The sequence below is a fragment of the Leptonychotes weddellii genome, chromosome 10 (genome assembly GCF_054177405.1).
Source record: "Leptonychotes weddellii isolate Sample4059 chromosome 10, ASM5417740v2, whole genome shotgun sequence".
NCBI lineage: Eukaryota > Metazoa > Chordata > Mammalia > Carnivora > Phocidae > Leptonychotes > Leptonychotes weddellii.
This window is the reverse complement of record NC_138378.1, coordinates 87,177,728-87,196,995: the sequence shown is the minus strand read 5'-3', so window position 1 is coordinate 87,196,995 and position 19,268 is coordinate 87,177,728. Positions and strand designations below refer to the sequence as shown.

General features: G+C 44.9%; 1 protein-coding gene across 1 annotated transcript in view; it reads right to left on the bottom strand.

The window, feature by feature from the left end:
* Positions 1-8,058: 8,058 nt before the first annotated feature.
* USP39 (ubiquitin specific peptidase 39) overlaps positions 8,059-19,268 on the bottom strand; it is a 29,057-nt gene continuing 17,847 nt past the window's right edge. Inside the window, exons 10-13 of the mRNA XM_081796690.1 lie at positions 16,717-16,859; positions 12,107-12,242; positions 9,851-9,937; positions 8,059-8,576 (exon numbers count right to left, since the gene is read on the bottom strand). Coding sequence (XP_081652816.1) covers positions 8,529-8,576; positions 9,851-9,937; positions 12,107-12,242; positions 16,717-16,859 — 414 coding nt within the window. The 3' untranslated portion in view covers positions 8,059-8,528. The remainder of the gene's footprint in view (positions 8,577-9,850; positions 9,938-12,106; positions 12,243-16,716; positions 16,860-19,268) is intronic.

The following is a 19,268-nucleotide window of genomic DNA, read 5'->3' as shown; positions in this document are numbered from 1 at the left end:
TTGATTTCAGCTTAGGTCATGATCTCAGGGTCATGAGATTGAGCCCTGCGTGGAGCTCTGTGCTGGGTGTGGGGTCTGCTTGGGATTCCCTCTTTCTCTCTCTCATAAATAAACTGTTTTTTTTAAATAAATAAAAAAAAAGAAGGGGCTCAATCACTTTCGAATGGAAATATTATATTCTGGGGGCTTAAGAGCCCAAATGAGTTCAATTATAAAACAATAAAGACAGTTACTTTCATGTCCCCCTGATTAATGAGTGAGATTTAAAATCCACAACACATCATTGTAACATTTTATTACAGATCATTCCAAACTTTTCTCTGCACATACACAAAAATAGATGTAACAGATTTTTTTTCTTTAGATTTTATTTATTTGAGAAAGAGAGGGGCAGAGGGAGAGAGAGAAGCAGGCTCCCTGCTCAGCAGGGAGCCCGACGCAGGAGCCCGATTCCAGGACCCTGGGATCGTGACCTGAGCCAAAGGCAGCTGCTTAACTAACTGAGCCACCCAGGCGCCCCTATATATAACAGATTTACAAAAATGGAAACATCCTATATATGCTTTGTAAATTGAACAACTGCTTTGTTCATTTAAAAATAATCTTTCCAGGTGGCTCAGTCGGTTGAGTGGCTGGCTCTTGGTTTCAGCTTAGGTGGTGATCTCAGGGTTCAGAGATCAAGCCTGGCCTTTCTGCGCTCAGCAGGGAGTCTGCTTAAGATTTCCCCTCTCTCTCTCCCTCTGCTCCCCACCCCCAGGCAAGCTCTCCCTCTCTCTCTCTGAAATGAATAAATAAATCTTCTTTTAAAAATTAAAATAAATAAATAATAAATAATAAAAATAAAAATAATCTTTCCAGGGATTCCTGGCTGGCTGAGTTGGTGGAGCATGCAACTCTTGATCTCAGGGTTATGAGTTTGAGCCCCAGGTTGGATGTAGAGATTATTTAAAAATAAAATCTTAAAAAATAAAAAATAAAAATAATCTTTCCAGGTCAATAAATATAGACATCTGTCATTACTGGTAACTGCTGCATGGTATTTTTTTCTGGATATAAACTCTTCCCTTCATCAATAGTATCAACTATCGTTATTAACAATATTGTGAAAAATAAAAATCCTGGCACTTACATCTTTGTTTACCCGTCTATTTCCTTAAAGTCAATTCCAAGACATGAAATTTGGGGACAAAAACTATGCTGCACATCTTTACTTTTACTATAGGCTACATTTCCACACTCTCCCCCTGTACCAGCCGTACCAGCTTCTATCCCAATAACAAACACGTGCCTCTTCTCTACTCTCACCAACTCTCGGTATTAGCAATCTTTCAAATCTTTGCTAATCTAAAATATAAAAACGACCTCTCTGGTTGTTCTATTTTGCATTTCTTCAGTTACTAAGTAAACATTTTTTCACATATTTATTGGCCATTTATATTTTACCTTTTGTGAAATGCCTATTGGAGTTTTTGCCCAATTTTCCATAGGAATATTCTTTTTAAGATTTTATTTATTTGTTTGAGAGAGAGAGCTTGCACAAGAGCAGGGGGGCAGGGGCAGAGGGAGAGGGGGAAGCAGATTCCCTGCTGAGCAGAGAGCCCCACCACGACCACACAGGTTCCATCTCAGGGCCCTGGGATCATGACCTGAGCCACCCAGGCGCCCCGGGAGTATTCTTCTTCTTACCAGTAAAAATATATTAGGTATATTCACTTCCTTACTGTCCTGTATGTTGCAAAATTTACCCTGTCATATGTCTTTTACCTTTAGGTTATGTTTTCCATATCTGTCTTTTCCTTTGTGATTTCTGGCTAAGAAAACATGAATGCCACTTCTTTTTCATGTGTGGGTCAGACCGTCCAGAGCCTGAGGGCTCCAAAAGCAGAAGCATCAGCTGAGATCATAGCCATTGAAACATGTGGACCCCAGTTCAGACAGCAGGGGTGGAAGCAAGCCACATGTCACCCACAAAGGCCCTTAAGCTTCTGTACACAGGACATGACAGTCAGCTCTGAGCAGTGGTTCTAAACTTTTCAGGCAATAGTGTCTATTGTCAACATCTTGGGTGGGTTTAAAGACACAAAATCAGGGCGCATGGGTGGATCAGTCAATTAAGCGTCTGCCTTCAGCTCAGGTCATGATCTCAGGGTCCTGGGATGGAGCCCCACGTCAGGCTCCCTGCTCAGCGGGGAGTCTGCTTCTCCCTCTCCCTCTGCCCCTTCCCTCATTTGTGCTCTCTCTCTCTCAAATAAATAAAATCTTAAAAAAATAGTCAAAATTTTTGTCAAAAGGATAGAGAACACAGACTTAGCACTATATAATTTCCTCAATGAACATCAGCAACTGACTCTTAAGTGCCAAGCATTTTCCTAGGGCTGGGCACAAAAAAAACCCAGTTCCTGTCTGTCCTTTTGGAACTTAAGAGTCCAGTTGGGAAGACAGACATTAATCATAGAATCACAGGAAGAAAAAAAAAAGGAACACTCAGGTGTGCTACGTGCTCTCACTCAGAGACACACATGGTGCTGAGGAGGTGTGAGAGGTCAGAGAGGCGAGGGCAGAGCAAGTTAAAAGGGAGAGAGCATCCCCAGCAAAAGAAGCAGATGGCACAAAGGCCTGCATCTTGTGGCCCATCTGAGAAATGGAAGGAAGGACAGGGAGGGATCCTGGGATTGATGACCGGGAGAAACTTCCCAAGACGTGAGGCTGAGAGGCTAAGGATTTCCATCTAAGAGCCAACAAGGTGTCTTCAGTGGGAGATCAGGGTGTGAGGGAGAAACAACTTGGTTAGGTGTGTGCTTTAAAGGACTGGTCTGGCCGAAGTGTGAATGAACTGGGGGAAGGGGACACGGGAAGGGGCAGAGACCTGTGAGGAGACCACTGTAAAAAGAAATTAGCAACAGCTTAGACTAGAATGACAGTGGCAGAGGGCCTGTGCACAAGTCACACGGATGCTGGAGAATAACGTCAGACTATCATAAACGTAATCAGATGGTGACTCCAGCTGAAGCTGTTGTCCCAGATGTAGCATCTTTACAGCACAGCCCATGGTCCTTGGCATGCAGCTTTAGCTCCTTTTTCGCCGTACCAATTTATAAAGATCACCAGAAATAGTTAGCTTTTACCTGGCAGGACACCTTCACAGTGTTGTCTCAGGGGAATGTCAATTCTCCCGCTCTACCATAATACCATGCAGACATCTTGATCGTCTTGACGTCCCACAAAACATCACACTAGTCCACTACACTGATGATGCTATGATGATGCTATCCAATGAGCAGGAAGTGACAAGTACTTTATTTATTTTTAGATTTTATTTATTTGAAAAAGAAAGAAGAGAAGAGAAACCGTGAGCAAGGGGAGGAACAGAGTGGGAGGGAGAGGGACAAGCAAACTCCTTGCTGAGTGTGGAGCCCTATGTGAGGCTCGATCCCAGAACCCCGAGATCACAACCCAAGCCCAAACCAAGAGTCAGACGATCAACCAACTGAACCACCCAGGCGCCCTGTGACAAGTACTTTAGATGTCTTGGTAAGATAAAAGCAAACAACAGGGTGCGATTTAACCCTAAAACAATTCAGGGGCCTGCCACCTTAGAAGTCTCTGGGGGTCTACATGTGGTCTAGAGTATGTCGAAGTATCCCCTCCTTTGTGAAAGACCAGCTGCTGTACCTCCGATCACCTCCCTCCCGCCCCACCTGCTTGGGCAGGTCCTAAGAAAAAGGGCACAAGGGATGGTAGGCTTTCTGACTTTTGGAGACAACATATATCACATTTGAGGGTGCTACTTTAACCCACCTAGAGACAGCTGTAGAGCTACTAGTTTCAAAGGGAGGCCAGGACAAGAAAAGTTTCCACAGAAGTTTAAGCAGCAGGATAGACTGCTCTACTCCTTGCACCTTCTGATCCAGGATGGCCGCTATTTTGATGTGTCCTTGGCAAATAGCAATGCTGTATGGAGCCTCTGGCAAGAACCAACAGGAGAATCACAGTGCAGAATTTCAGGATTTTGGAACAAGTCTATGCCCTCATCTTCCACAGATACCTATTCTCCTTCTGAGAAATAGCTTCTGGCTAGCTTTTGGGCCCTAACAGACTGAGCGTCTAAACACGGGCTAACAGGTGACCAGGCAAACTGAATCTCCGCTCATGAACCTGCTGTTGTCTGACTCAACCAGCCATAATGTTGGCCATGCATAGCTGCAAGCTATCATCAAATGGGTGGTATATTAAACCAACCTCGGGCAGATCCAAAAGGCACAAGTAAGTTACACGAGCAGGTGGCCCACATTCCTTTGACACCAACTCCTGTTGCGTTGCCTCCTGGGGCGTTACTTACGCCCAGTTGACAAAGGAAGACAAAACTCAAGCCTGGTTTATAGATAGATTCGTACAAAACGCTGGTACAGAATGCAAGTGGACAGCTGTAGCTCTTCATCCCCACTCAGGGTGACACTGAAGGACAGTGGGGAAGGAAAAGCCTCTGCAAACAGTATATTGGGTTGCTTACTATATTTGGAGTATGAGATGGCCAGAAGTATAGATCTCGACTAACTCATGGGCAGTTGCTGATGGTCTGGCTGGATAGCCAGGGATTCAGAATGACCAGGATTGTAAACCTGGTGAAAAGGAAGTCTGGGGAAGAGGTGTAAGGATAGACCCTGAATATACCATATATGTATATACACACATACACACATACATATATTACACTACACTATATATACTATATACTATATATATATACTACATATATTACTATAGTAACATAATATTTATACTATGAAAATATTTGTTTTGCACATGAATGCCCCCAAAAGGCATCTGCTGCAGAGGAGGATCTTAAAAATGCGGTTTACAAAGTGACATTACCTGTGGAATATCAGCCAGCAGCCTCTTTTCTCCAGTGCTCGCTCAGTGAGCTCCTGAGCCATGGTGGCAGCAATAGAGGTTATGCGTGGGCTCAACAACCTGGACTTCCCCATCCCCTGACCTGAGTAGTGCTTCTGCTGAATATCTAATTTGCCAACAGCAGGAATGTTTCTGGTAATACCACCACGCACGGATCCTCGGAATACCTTATCAACCACCACGGCATCCCATGCAGCACTGCATCTGACAAAGGAAGTCTTTTCACAGCAAAGGAAGTACAGCAATGGGCTCATGCCCATAGGTCTCACTGGTCTTAACACATACACCATCATCTGGAAGGAGCTAGCCTCATTACAAGATAGAATGGCTTACTGAAAACTCGGCTACAGTACCAGTTGGTGCTCATTTTATAGGATGCAGTATGTTTTGAACCAGAGAACATTATATGGTGCTCTCTCCCCCATTACCAAAATACATGGATCTAAAAAATAGGTGAACATTGGTGTGACTCCTCTATTACACTTAATAACTTAGCAGAATTTTTACTTCTGTTCCAGCAGCTTGAAGCTTTGCTAGTTTAGAGGTCTTGGTTCCCAAGGATGAAATGCTTCCACCCAGGAAACATGGTTTCACTCAATTAGAAGATGAGACTACCACGTGAACATTTTGGGCTCCTTATGCTACTAAACCAATGCGGGGGTGGGGGGGAAGGGGGGGGAGTGTAATCTACTAGTCTACTGATCCCGATTATCACGGTGAAACTGGGTTGCTCTTACAAAATGCAGGCAAGATGGACTATATCCAGTAGTAAAGGTTAATGGAAAACTAGAGCAACACAAAGGGGGTGGGCAGTCAGATGATTAAGGAGTCAGGTCCTTAGGGACTGAAGATTTGGGTCACCCTACCAGGTTCAGAACCCCAACTAGCTGAGGCTCTGGCTAAGGGCAGACTAGACCCAGAAAGGGCAGTGGAAGTAAGAAGCATAGACATCAACTGCAGCCTTTTGCCCTATTACAGAAATATGGACTATAGTTTTATTTTCTACTTGCTTATTGCCTTCAGGATATACATAATTATACAGGATAATTTGCATATGTTAACCATTTTTTTTCTTCTTCCCATTTTCATTTTATATACAACTCCTTGGAAGTTACCTTTACAACTTAGTCTTTAGATAACGGCATATTCAGTGGGACTAGGACTGGATTTGAGGAGTAACCCATACAGCCTTCAGAGGATACAGGACTCTGAGGACATCTCGTTTTGGGAAAGGTTGAAAACTTGTTCACTTGTAAGAAGGGTAGCAGTTTTTTGTTAGGCAGAAATAGAGTTGTTTTCTTTGTTGTTGTCACTGTTGTTGTATGGAAGTTCAAATGTGTGTAAGAGTGTACATGGAGGCTGAGTCCTCAAGGGGTGGATTGGGCCTCTCAACTCCACAACTTAGTGCCTTGCGACGCCACAAATTCACCCTTGTCACCTGCTCTGTGAAAATGGATTTGGGTCCTGTAGATTGTTCCTCGCCAGCTGCCATGGATGCTCCGAGGTGCTGGAGACACACCGCAGGCAGACAGGGCTCTGCGTCCCGGAGCCGGTGCGCTCACTCAAAGGCAACACACGCAGCTTGCTCCAGCGTCAGGTTCCCGCAGTGCCCACAGACCCTCGGGGCCGCAGCTGCACCGGGCACTCCTCTCCTCCCCAGGCAGTTGGGAAGCAGAGTGAGACGCCTCCCCATAAGCAGCGTTTCCTGACGCCTTAGACAGACCACTGATGGGCACCAGCGGTCGGACTTTCAGCTTTAGGCGCTACGGCAACCCTAGGGATGGCAGATGCTCCTTACACCTGCTATTCCTGTGTTCTTTAGAGTTCCGACCCCAATCCCGTTAGTCAATAATTCTTGAAACTGAGTTTTCCCTGATCAAATTACCGTATGGTTTCTCTCTTTTAACTGGACCTAGACTAAGCTGACTATAGTTTAGCCTGGACAGTGGAAGAGGATTCAAGTGGGGAAGATTCAAGAGACACTTACAATGTGAAATTGACAGGACTTGGTTACCGATTAGATGAGGGAAGTGGGGGGGAAGGAGAACTCCTGCATAAATTTCCAAATTATATAACTGGATGATGGAACCCTACAGCGCCATAGAAACCACTGGAAAGGGACCAAGTTTGAGGTGAAAACTCACAAGCTCAGTTTTGAACAACGTTGGCTTTGAACTGACTTTAAGACATCTAAAATATATCAAGAGGCAGTTGGCTCTGAAGTTGAAGAACGGAGAGAAGTCTGGGATTAAGACTGGAGCCATCCCCCTTAGGGGATAGGTGAAGCCATGGACATACTTGAAATGGCCTAGGGAGAAAGCAAACTGAGGAGAGGGCCCAGCACTGAGTCCTGAGGAATCTCAACTTTTAACGGCCAGAGAGAGGAAGAGGAGTCAGCAAGGGACATCCGGAAGCTGTCAAAGAGGTAAAGGCAAACAGGGACAGCGCTGACTCCCAGAAGTCAAGGGTGGCAGCCACAGACGTGCAGGGCTCCTCCCTCCCTTTAAGAGACCTCGCGGTGGCTGGCTGACCGCCACCAGCGACTGCACCTTTACATCGCCCCCATTCTCAGCTCCGTCACCGTCCTTGGGCCGACGCCACACTTTCTCCAGGCTGGTCCTAATCAGCGACTGAGCTTGAAGAAAGCCATTTCTGCTTGATTCTTTTGACTGGCAATCTTTGCTCTGGGACCCCCACGGGCCTGGCTGAGACTGTCTCAGAACTGCACTGCAGTCGAATGTCCCTCCTGCCTTCCTTTCCCCCACTTCCCTCACACAGCCCTGCACCTCAGCCTGAAACCGCCCACCTCCACCTTTCTAGTTAAGCACAGGAATCGGTTGCTTTAGTCAGATATTTTGTTACCTAGAGACAAAAATGTATCCCAGGGCGCCTGGGTGGCTCAGTTGGTTGAGCGACTGCCTTCGGCTCAGGTCGTGATCCTGGAGTCCCGGGATCGAGTCCCGCATCGGGCTCCCTGCTCGGCGGGGAGTCTGCTTCTCCCTCTGACCCTCCTCCCTCTCATGCTCTCTGTCTCTCATTCTCTCTCTCTCAAATAAAAAAAAAAAAAAAAAAAAAAGTGTATCCCAAATGACACACCACCCACAAGCTGACAAGAGCCTAAGGGAAGGATATAAAACAAGAGGCTGGTTTAAAAACAGGAAAACATTTAATCCATTCCAAAATACACATCAGGAAATGAAGTGAACCACAGGAAAAACACCTATGATGGAAGAAGGATATTACTGGCTTCATGCTCTTATTCCTAAAATCCTGAGGCTCTGATGTGTAAAAGACATCATCTTGCCCTTCAGATACTCCCAGATGCCCAGAAAGATATTACACACATCTGCTAAAAAGTTCTGGCCTGCTGAAACTAGAGGGGAGCTAGACAGGAAGGAGAAAGGAGCATCAATCTATAATCAACTGATCTCAGGACAGTTGGGTGACGGTGCAGACCCATCCCAGGCGGGTGGGCCCCTCTGATGCCCTGGTGTGAACCCGAACCCACAAAACGGGTTGGCTCAGGGAATGTGCCAGTCAGCCTATGGTCAGCTACAGCTTTGCTATTATTACATCTTCAGCCAAAGCCCTGGGGAGCAAAACCCTAAACTCCTCCTTCAAGCCCCCTGCTGGTTGGTTTCATCATTATCTCGCCTCTTCCAAATCTGTAAGAAATGAATACAACAGACATGCAGGAGCTGACATTCAATCCACACACATTTATCAAGTACCTGTTCTACCCTAGGCGAGGGACAGCCTGTCGCTCCACATCCTTATTTGTCTGTCCCCTGAAACTAACTCAATCCTTTCAGAAAATTCCCTTTGGCTTCATTTTTATCTTTCTACCCATCCGCCTCTCTCCTTCTTAACTTCCCATGCCAAACTCGCTTTCTAAAAAGGAACTCCAAGTTAAGGCTATAACCACAAAGTCACTAAAGTGTTATCTCTAGAACAAGAAGTGTCTCCGTTCTTTTTTACGAAGCTATAGTTTCTTGACACCAGGGAACAAGGTCGTGAAAAGAGCAGGATGTGGTGTGGTGCTGCCACTTCTACTGTCTAGGATCGCCGCGCCTTTCGCAGAAGTTCCAACAGCCCTCGGTCAGGACAGAGCGGCCCAAGGCTCGCAAGCTCTGGGCTCCGGAGGAGCCCCTACGAGGAGGGCCCAGGAAGGCATTTACCATTTTTGGTGGAGCACAAGCGGCAGTTACTAATTATGATGCCTCTGTACTCTGGATCTGGATCTGGATGTCCTGCACGCTTTTTTATAGTTTATTTAACCCATTAAGCAGATGTGAAAAGGAGCACTTTAAGAGGTGCAGTCTCCTTGAAAAACGGATCAAACTCTTGAGTTCAACATACTCGGTGTTTGTCAATAAACGTATGGTATGACAAGACAAAACAGAACAAAGCTTGGTCACTCTCTTCCTTCTTTGCTAGGTATCAGGGCAGTTATAAAGAGAAACAGAGATACTCCGCTCCACGAGCTCTCGATCCAATAGAGAAGACGTTAAAATAATAAGGTTGGTGCTCTGGCAAAGACATGAAGAAAGCGCTGTGGGGTCACAAAGAGCACTCACTTGGCCTGGGATGCTGGGGAAAGCTTCAGAGCCGACTCCTAGTTGGGGTCCTAATTATTCTAGGCTCTTCCTCCTTGAAACCAGACTACACACCTCCGCAAAACAAACCTGGCCACACACATAATCTCCTTGCTCATCCACAAATCTTTCACACTTCCTTGCCCTTCTCTTTTCTAGCAATCACCCCTGGGCTCTCAGGGCCATATAATCTGGGCCCACCTCACTCCTCTGTGCATTCCAACAGGTACCCAGCCTAACCGAGGCTTTGACTCAATCCCACTTCCTGCCTTCACCCACATCATTCCCCTCACTGGCCCCACACCCTATCTGTTCAGCGCGCACCAAGTCTGTGGCCAACCCACCTGAATGTAAGCCTCCGAGAGCGTGATCATCTGGGGAAGGATGTCAGTCACCTGCAGGTCTTGCAATTCATACCATTTGCCCGTCCCCTGCAAAAAGTATGAAGGGATGGGTTAGTCTGCTCCCTAAAACCAAAAGGTGTAGAAGGAAAGGATCGCAGCAAAAAGTGAGAAGAATCAGAAGAATAGCTGCTAGACCACCACCCAGCAAGAATCATAATTAAGAGGGTGCATGACTTCTGCATGGCATCAATCAATTTAAAGAGCTTTTGGGGTGCTGATCTTGGCAAACGCGATCCCTGCCGAGGATTCCTTGAAGTACAATGGAGTCTCCCAACACTTTTAAGAAGAATTTAGGTGACAGACTAGACACACTCAGCAGGTGCAGTGTTAACCACTGGGAAAGCCTAAAAGTACACATCCCCACCCTCCATCCCACAGAACACAGCAACAGCCAAGAGAAGTGTCCTTGGTGGACACTGTTCAAAATAGTAACCAGTTTCCTTTGGCCTATAAAACCAGTGCTGCAAATACAACAAATCTACTTTACTTCATGCTGCCATACACGAGGGGGCAAAGAGGCTTCTGGATTATGGCAGAGGCACTACTGGAAGCTCACCTGCCTCAACCATCCAAACTTCAAAGAAATGCCAAAGGCAGATACTACAGACTATAGATATTCAGATAGTCCAACAGTTCAGAATACAGGAAACATAACAAAAGCTCAGGATCACATAATCAAGCACCCATTCCTGTTTTGAGGACTGGTTAAGAACATGGTGAAACCAGGGGAACCCGGGTGGCTCAGTCAGATGAGCAGCCAGCTCGACTTTGGCTCAGGTCATGGTCTCAGGGTCCTGGGATTGGGCCCTGCGTCAGGCTCCACACTCGGAGGGGAGTCTGCTTGAGATTCTGTCTCCCTCTCCCTCTGTCCCTTCCCCCACTCACATGTTTTCTCTCCCTCTCTCTCTAATAATAAATAAAATCTAAAAAAAAAAAGGTACTAACACCTGTCTTAGAGGTGTGTTTTAAGGATACAAATGCAGGGCGCCTGGTGGCTCAGTTGTTAGGCGTCTGCCTTCAGCTCAGATCATGATCCCAGGGTCCTGGGATGCAGCCCTGTGTCGGGTTCCCTGCTCAGCAGGAAGCCTGCTTCTCTCTCCCTCTGCCTGCCGCTCCCCCTGCTTGTGTTTCCTCTCTCGCTGTCTGTCAAGTAAATAAAAATCTTTAAAAAAAAAATAATTCATTTAAAAAAATTTTTTTTAAATAATAAAGATACAAATGAGGGGTGCTTGGGTGGTACAGTTAGTTAAGCATCTGACTCTTGGTTTCCACTCAGGTCGTGAGATCAAGCCCTGTGCTGGATTCCCTGGGCACTCCTCCCCTTCTCTCAAATTAATAAATACGCTTTTTAAAAAAAGATACAAATGAGATGAACATACATTAAGCACTTGGCATACTTTCTAGCGCACAGTAAAATACTTGCTAAACAGAGTTAGTTATTACACCCACAGTCCCAGAAGACTAATCAAATTAAAACAACCTGTGCTAATAATCTGTGTGATACCAAATATATCTTAAGTACATGTTTCATCCATTTTCAGCTTGAGACAAATTCAAAACAGTTTTTCTAGCTGAAAGAAACCTTTAGACCAGTGCTTCATAAACTTTAATTACATACCAGAGGGTCCTGTTAAAATGCGGATTCTGATTCAGTAGGTTTGGGTGGGGCCTAGGATTCTGCATTTCTAGCGAGTTCTCATATGGTATCAATGCTGCTAGTTCGAGGATTCCACTTCAGGTGGTAAGGCTCTAGTCTAAGACAGTGGTGCTCAACCTTGGCTGCACAATGGAATCTCCCAGATAATTTTAACACCATGCTGCCTGGTTCCCACCTCCACATAATCTAAAGCAGTCTCTTAACTGACTGACATTTTGAGCCAGATAATTCTTTGTTATGGGGGCTGCCTGTGCACTACAGGACATTTAACAGCAGCCCTGGCCTCTATTCCAGGTAAAAACCAACAGGCACAAATTACACTGTTCTAATGTAACTGGCCTGGAGTGGCCCAGGCAACAGGATTTAAAAATCTCCCCAGGTGAGTGCAACGCGCAGCCGAAATTGAGAACCACTGCCCAAAACTAACCACTGACAGCTCTATTACTTGCAGAATACCAAAGTCAAGGTCAAGATAAGGCAAACTGAAGAGAGCTGCCCACTGAAATGCCAAAGGAACAACCCCCATTTATGCCACTCACATGATGGAGCACATGGATCCGGTAGGAGCCCTCCGAGGGCTTGCCGTCATGGACAATGTTGGCAATGAGGTCGTAGGTGGTATTCTTATGCACTGCTTGTACTTCCTCAGACAAGTACTCTCTCAGATCCACATTTCTAAGGATGATGAAAATAAAGCCACAAGATCAGACAAAGACTACGGACGGGGAAACAGTCCGACATCAACGGACCACAGAGCTACTGAACCCTATTTTAGCAGCCTGGATCTAGGTAGGCTTGCAGAGCCATGGAAGCCCAGGTTGGTGGAAATTCACATAATTTGCCACAAACATGACGCAAACTAGAAAGACTGGCTCTAGGGGGAAAGCACACTGTAAAAGCATGTCTAGCCATAAAAGATGCAGGGCCTCACGTCATTCAGATTAGAACTGGAATGAGGGCTTCTGTCGCTTCAGAGGTATGTGAGAATCTGAGCAGGTTACACCGCCGAAGGCTCTTCTAGGAAATGAAAAGGAGCATCACCATCTCGAAGGAGATGGTGAGGATTAAGGGAGACAACAGCAGTAACCCGTCACCCTTTGCCCTCTGTGGGAATCCCACAGCTGCAGTGTTCAGTCGATGCCTGGTCCCTAGCCTCTGGCTATGGAAGGCCTGACCGCATGATTCTGTGAGTGGCCACTGTAAACAGTCATTTTCACAATTTCAATATGGCAAAGCAGGCAGACCAGTAGCTTCAGCACAGAAGGGGAATTTACTCAAAATAAAGTAGAAATGTGGCTAGAACCAGGCCCTGGAGAAGAAGCAAGATCCAAGGGAGCTGCATGACCTCTTTTCTGCTCTGACATCGGCTTTGTCCTTCTTCCTCCTTTTGTAGCCCCTCTTTCTGTTCTTTAGGTGACCCACCCTGGCTACTCCACAGCTTCCCAATTTCTCAGTTCTGGTTGCCAAAAGAAACTACTGACTACGTTCCTTCAATTGGGACTTCAAAATATCTATTTTATTTTGAATATCTGAACATTCACTTTCAAATATAGAGACGCATTCTTGAATGTGGAATAATATCTCCTTTTGTGTTTTACGTGTTGGATTCTAACCATCAGTTGAAGTATAAATGTATATACCAGTTATTGCAAAGTCAAATGCTATGATAAATGTCAACTATGAAGATGGGACAAAGACAACTGTGAAGAACCTTCCTATAGTTAAACAGGGAAACAGAGTGACTGTTAGCAAGAATAAGAGAGACTGTATCGGGGCGCCTGGGTGGCTCAGTCGGTTAAGCGTCTGCCTTCGGCTCAGGTCATGATCCCGGGGTCCTGGGATCGAGCCCCGCATCGGGCTCCCTGCTCTGTGGGAAACCTGCTTCTCCCTCCCCCACTCCCCCTGCTTGTGTTCCCTCTCTGTCTCTCTGTCAAAAAATAAAATCTTTAAAAAAAAAAAAAGACTGGGCGCCTGGGTGGCTCAGTTGTTTAAGCGACTGCCTTCGGCTCAGGTCATGATCCTGGAGTCCCGGGATCGAGTCCCGCATCGGGCTCCCTGCTCAGCGGGAAGCCTGCTTCTCCCTCTCCCTCTGCCTGCCACTCTGCCTACTTGTGCTCTATCTCTCTCTCTGTCAAATAAATAAACAAAATCTTTAAAAAAAAAAAAGAGAGAGGCTGTATCATATTTCTAATATCTCCAGAACTGACATGCCATCTGATGTACTACCACTCAAAACATGAACTCCAATAACACCATCCGTGACGGATTCACAGGAAATGCTAACAGTGGTCATGTCCGTGGTCACTTCCAAATGTGTATCTCCCTCTGAATTATAGACTGTGAATATATTACCTGTCCAAAAATACAAAAACTTTCTATGTAAACCATGTAGTAATTAACATGCAACTTTGTTCTAATTATATTATGCAGCTTTCATGTTGGTGATAGCTATTTACTTCTACAGACCGACAGTGTACCATATAGACTGCAACACTTATTGTTAAAGATAATTTAGATACGAGTTGAAAGAAATCCACGTGAGCTCCAGAGAGCCGGAAGGCCTGCTGGCTGCTAAGAGCTGTCTTCTCAAGCTAGCTCTCCTCAGCTTTAACAACAGCTGTCCAGACTTGTTTGTCTGAACAAGTCCTAGAGAATCTTCAGGAGTATTAGTACTCAAGCTTTCAAGACTGAACCAAAACCGTTTAGTGATAAAAGGGAATGAATACATGTTAAATCATTTTGTTTTAGAAAATAGCCAAAGGAGCCCACTATACTCCTCTCCCAATCAGAACAGTCCAATTCAGAGAACACCTAATTAGCTGGAAGTGCAGCTCTAATCCTGTGCTCCAAAAATCTACCTCCAAATGAGCAGAAGGCACCTAATCACTGCAAGTCTGATCAATCTCCAGTAAAAAGATGTGTTATGAATAAAACACAGGAGAAAAATTAGGTATAAAAAGGGTCCTTTTCAAAAAAGTGGAGACTTTAGGGGTGCCTAAGTGGCTCAGTCGGTTGAGTATCCGACTCCTGGTTTTGGCTCAGGTCATGATCTCATGGGTCATGAGATCGAGTCCCACATCAGACTCCTTGCTCAGCGTGGAGTCTGCTTGGGATTCTTTCCCTCTTCCTCTCCCTCCCCCTCTGCCCCTCCCCCCGCTCGCACATGTAATCACTCTCTCTCCTTTCTCGACCACGCACTCTCTCTCTAAAATAAATAAATCTTAAAAAAAAAAAAAAAAAAAATGGAGGCTTTAGCTAATCTAGAACCATAATGCATAAAGCATTTAAAGTACAGGTTTCCAGAACTGGTCTCTAAAAGGCTGACTAGCTAAGAATTTATCTTTTTCTCAACTTCTCCAAAGCAAGCTTTCCAAAGGACAAACTACTGAAGTCAGTTACCAAATAAACACATTCCAGATGCAATATAAAAGAAGCCAATGGAGTAAGGCCATTTCTGTGGTGACTGAGCCGGAACTATTACCGATACATAGTCCTCCTTCCTCCGGAACTGCCCTTGAGTCAAGAGCACTCCCTCCTCCCACGAACACACTGATGACTGTGGCAATTCACAAAAGTCCAGTTCAGAAAGAAAACCCCACTACATGGACTTTCAAATTCACAAAAGTCCATGTCAGTAACTCCAGAAGATATGCCAATGACCTGCCCAAAGTCCCACAGCTAGGATGGCACAGCACTCAGGCCTCTTTACTTTCTGATACTACCCTCTTAAACACTACCAGAATTAAGAACTGGAACCATTTGCAAAGGAGAAAATTGGCAGTCTTGGTGTGGTTTGGGCAAGTGAGAAATGGAGAGGGATGGAGAGACAAAGAAAGGAAGGGATGAGCATTTACACATTACAGCTCCCAAACTACTCTGAGGGTTTGGGGGGAAATACACAAAAAAACAAAAAACAACCCTGAGCTAAACATCAAGTTAATTCTGTCATATACCCACCCAAATCCTTCTCGACAAGAAGCTGCCTTAGGGCTCCACTCTGACCTAAACACCAGCAAAGAGACCCTCACTCCTCCTGCCAGTCCTGCCACCAGGTTTCTCAGTGTTCTCAGAGGTATCTTCTTCAGAGTATGAAAAACCATGTCTCCTGAGAACCGAAAACCAACCGTCTACCCCCAAAAGGATCTTGCAGGAACTGAGTTAGAAAGTAGTAAAATGAAAGCATCTGGTACAACTCCTCTCAACTTGCATTAAAATACTCATAGACGGGGCACCCGGGTGGCTCAGTTGTTAAGCGTCTGCCTTCGGCTTGGGTCATGGTCCCAGGATCCTGGGATAGAGCCCCGCATCGGGCTCCCTGCTCGGCAGGGAGCCTGCTTCTCCCTCTCCCACTCCCCCTGCTTGTGTTCCCTCTCTTGCTGTGTCTCTCTCTGTCAAATAAATAAAATCTTTAAAATAAAATAAAATACTCATAGACGTTCATAAAAAGATAACTGCAGGGTGCCTGGGTGGCTCAGTTGGTTAAGCGACTGCCTTCGGCTCAGGTCATGATCCTGGAGTCCCTGGATCGAGTCCCACGTCGGGCTCCCTGCTTGGCAGGGAGTCTGCTTCTCCCTCTGACCCTCCCCCCTCTCATGTGCTTTCTCTCTCATTCTCTCTCTCTCAAATAAAGAAATAAAATCTTAAAAAAAAAAAAAAGATAACTGCATGGTAAACTAAAAACAAGACCATACATCAAAATTTATCTTTCTCACCAATAAGGAAGGACCCCAAGATGGCAAGACAAATGTGGAACCATCCCCACTGTCTGTGCCTAACTACAGTATGCAAGAAGATGCAAAGACCAGCAAACAGAAGTACAGACTCTAACTGCTCGGGATCATCTTCAAAGCCAGGCAGAATCCTACCGGTCCTGCCCTACTTTCATCAACAGTTTTTCCCTACATGAAAGACTACACTGCCCAGCAAGCAACAGGAGAGAAGGTGAAAGGACTGCCTCAAGGTAAACATCTATCTTTGAAGTCCCTGAAATATTTGTATCCTTCCAACAACAACCCTTAACTTACATAGTGTAAGTAGCCTCTGTTCCCAGCAATCTCTAACACAGTCCAAAATGAATAACGGTACAAAAATATGAAAAGAGATTCAAGCTCATTCCCCCTAAGAGGAAGTGAAGCAGTGTAATACTCACGTAATAGGGAAGTTGACAATAGTTGGATTCTTCTCCACAAAGAAATTGTTTTTAGTGAATCTCTTAATACAAAAGATGAGATATGGAGGGAGCTTGGTGAGCTGGAAGCGTTTTAGAAAGTTCTCCTTGTAGGTCTTATATTCCTAGACAGAGTGAGAAGGAAATTAACAAATTAGTGCTGGAGTATTGGGGCAGGGGAGTGAGTTTTGTTTTGGTTTAGATTTTTAAATATAATTCTGCCTTGCGCTTAAAAATTCAGAAGACAGGGGTGCCTGGGTGGCTCAGTTGGTTAAGCGTCTGCCTTCAGCTCAGGTCATGATCCCAGGGTCCTGGGACCAAGCCCCGCATCGGGCTCCCTGCTCAGCAGGGAGTCTGCTTCTCCCTCTGCCTCTGCCACTCAACCCTGCTCGTGCACTCTCTCTCTCTGTGTCTCAAATAAATAAATAAATAAATCTTAAAAAAAAAAAAAGATTCAGAAGACACCTGATCCCAGAAGCCACATAAAGGCTTAGGGACAGCAACATGGCTACGGCTGCCTAAAATACAGCTACGGGCCGTGTTTACACCAGCACATGAGCATACTGCTGAACTCCACCCACAGCAATGTGGGATCTGTTTCTACAAGGAAAACAAAAATGTCCGATGAAAAAGAGGTTTGTTAAAAACTGCAGAATTAAAACCATGAAAGTCTTGGGGTGCTTGGGTGGCTTAGTTGGTTAAGCATCTGCCTTCAGCTCAGGTCATGATCCCAGGGTCCTGGAACAGAGTCCCACATCGGGCTCCCTGCTTGGCGGGAGTCTGCTTCTCCCTCCCCCTATGCCACTCTCCCTGACTCATGCTCTCTCTCACTCTCTCTCTCTCAAATACATAAATAAAATATTTTTAAAAAATAAAAACAAAAAATAAAATTAAAAAACCAAGAAAGTCTCACTGAATTCAAAATAAGGAAGAACATCCTGACCATGAGAGGCAGATATGCACAGAACAAGTACTTCTGAAGCAGTGAGGGACCCCTCATTATTGACGGTATCCCAGCAGATGTAAGAGCTAAAACTACAAAAGTCTTAGAAGAAAACATAAGGGTAAATTTTCACGACCTGGGATTTGACAGCAGATTCTCACATATGAAAACAAAAGCACACACTTCACAAGAACACCTAGACAGCATTTCATCAAAACTTAAAACTTATGTGCTTCAAACGATACTATCAAGAGGGTGAAGATGCAATCTACAAAGAGGAGAAAATGTTTGCAAATTCAGACAGCTGATAAAGGACTGGAATCTAGATTATATAAAGCATTCCTACAACTCAATAATAAAAAGATAACCCAGTTAAAATATATACAAAAGATCTGAATAGACAGTTCCCCAAAGATGATACACAAAGGTCCAATGAGCACATGAAAAGATACTTAACAGCATTAGTCTTCAGGGAAATACAACTCAAAACCGTAATGAGCTACCACATTACACCTATTAGGATGCCTCTCACCCAGAAGATGAACAGTAACGAGTGTTGGTGAAGATGCAAACAAACTGGAACACGCATTCACTGCTGATGGGGATGCAACACGTTGCAGCCACCTCGGAAAACAGCCTGGCAGCTCCTCAAATGGCTGAACAGAAGAGTTACCATACAGCCCAGCAATTCTGCTTCTTAATTACCACCCAAGAGAAATGAAAACTGTTCACGGAACAACTGGTAGACTAATATTTATGGCAGCATTACTCACAGTAGCCAAAAGGTAGAAACAATCCCAAATGTCCATCAACTGATGGCCAGATAAATAAAATATGGTGTATTCACACAACGGGGTGTTATCTGGCCACAAAAAGGAAATGAAGTAGTGACACATGCTACAACATGGACGAACCTTGAAAACATTACACTAAGTGAAAGAAGCAAATCACAGAAGACCACATATTACAGAATTCCACTTATATGAAATGTCCAGAATAGCAAATCCAGAGAGACAGAAAGTAGATTAGAAGTTATGGCTAAGGGAGATGAGAAGGTTGAGAGGTAACAAAAGGGTGATAAAAACATGAATGATGCAAATGTTCTAAACCTAACTGGTGGTAGCACGTATCTGTGGATATAGTAAAAACCATTCAATTATAAACTTTAAATGGGTTCACTGTATGGTGTATGAATTATACTCAATAAAGCTGTTATTTTTTTTTTTTAATTTAGTTAGAGAGAGAGAGAGTGCACAAGCAGGGGGAGTGGTAGGCAGAGGGAGAAGCAGACTCCTGCTGAGCAAGGAGCCCGACGCGGGACTCAATCCCAGGACTCTGGGATTGTGACCTGAGCCGAAGGCAGGTGCCTGACTGAGCCACCCAGGCGTCCCCTGTTATGTTTTTTTAAATCAAATTGCCCTGTCACATGATGAGCAACCTGAGAGCACTGGAGAAATAAGCTTTCCATCTCTACTACACAGAGCATAGGCACACCTTTCTGGTAAATATTTGATCATCTATAGGTATAAGCACTACTGGAAAAAATATCTTTTTGTTGGTATCAAATAACTTCTGTGTGGTTGAAATAACA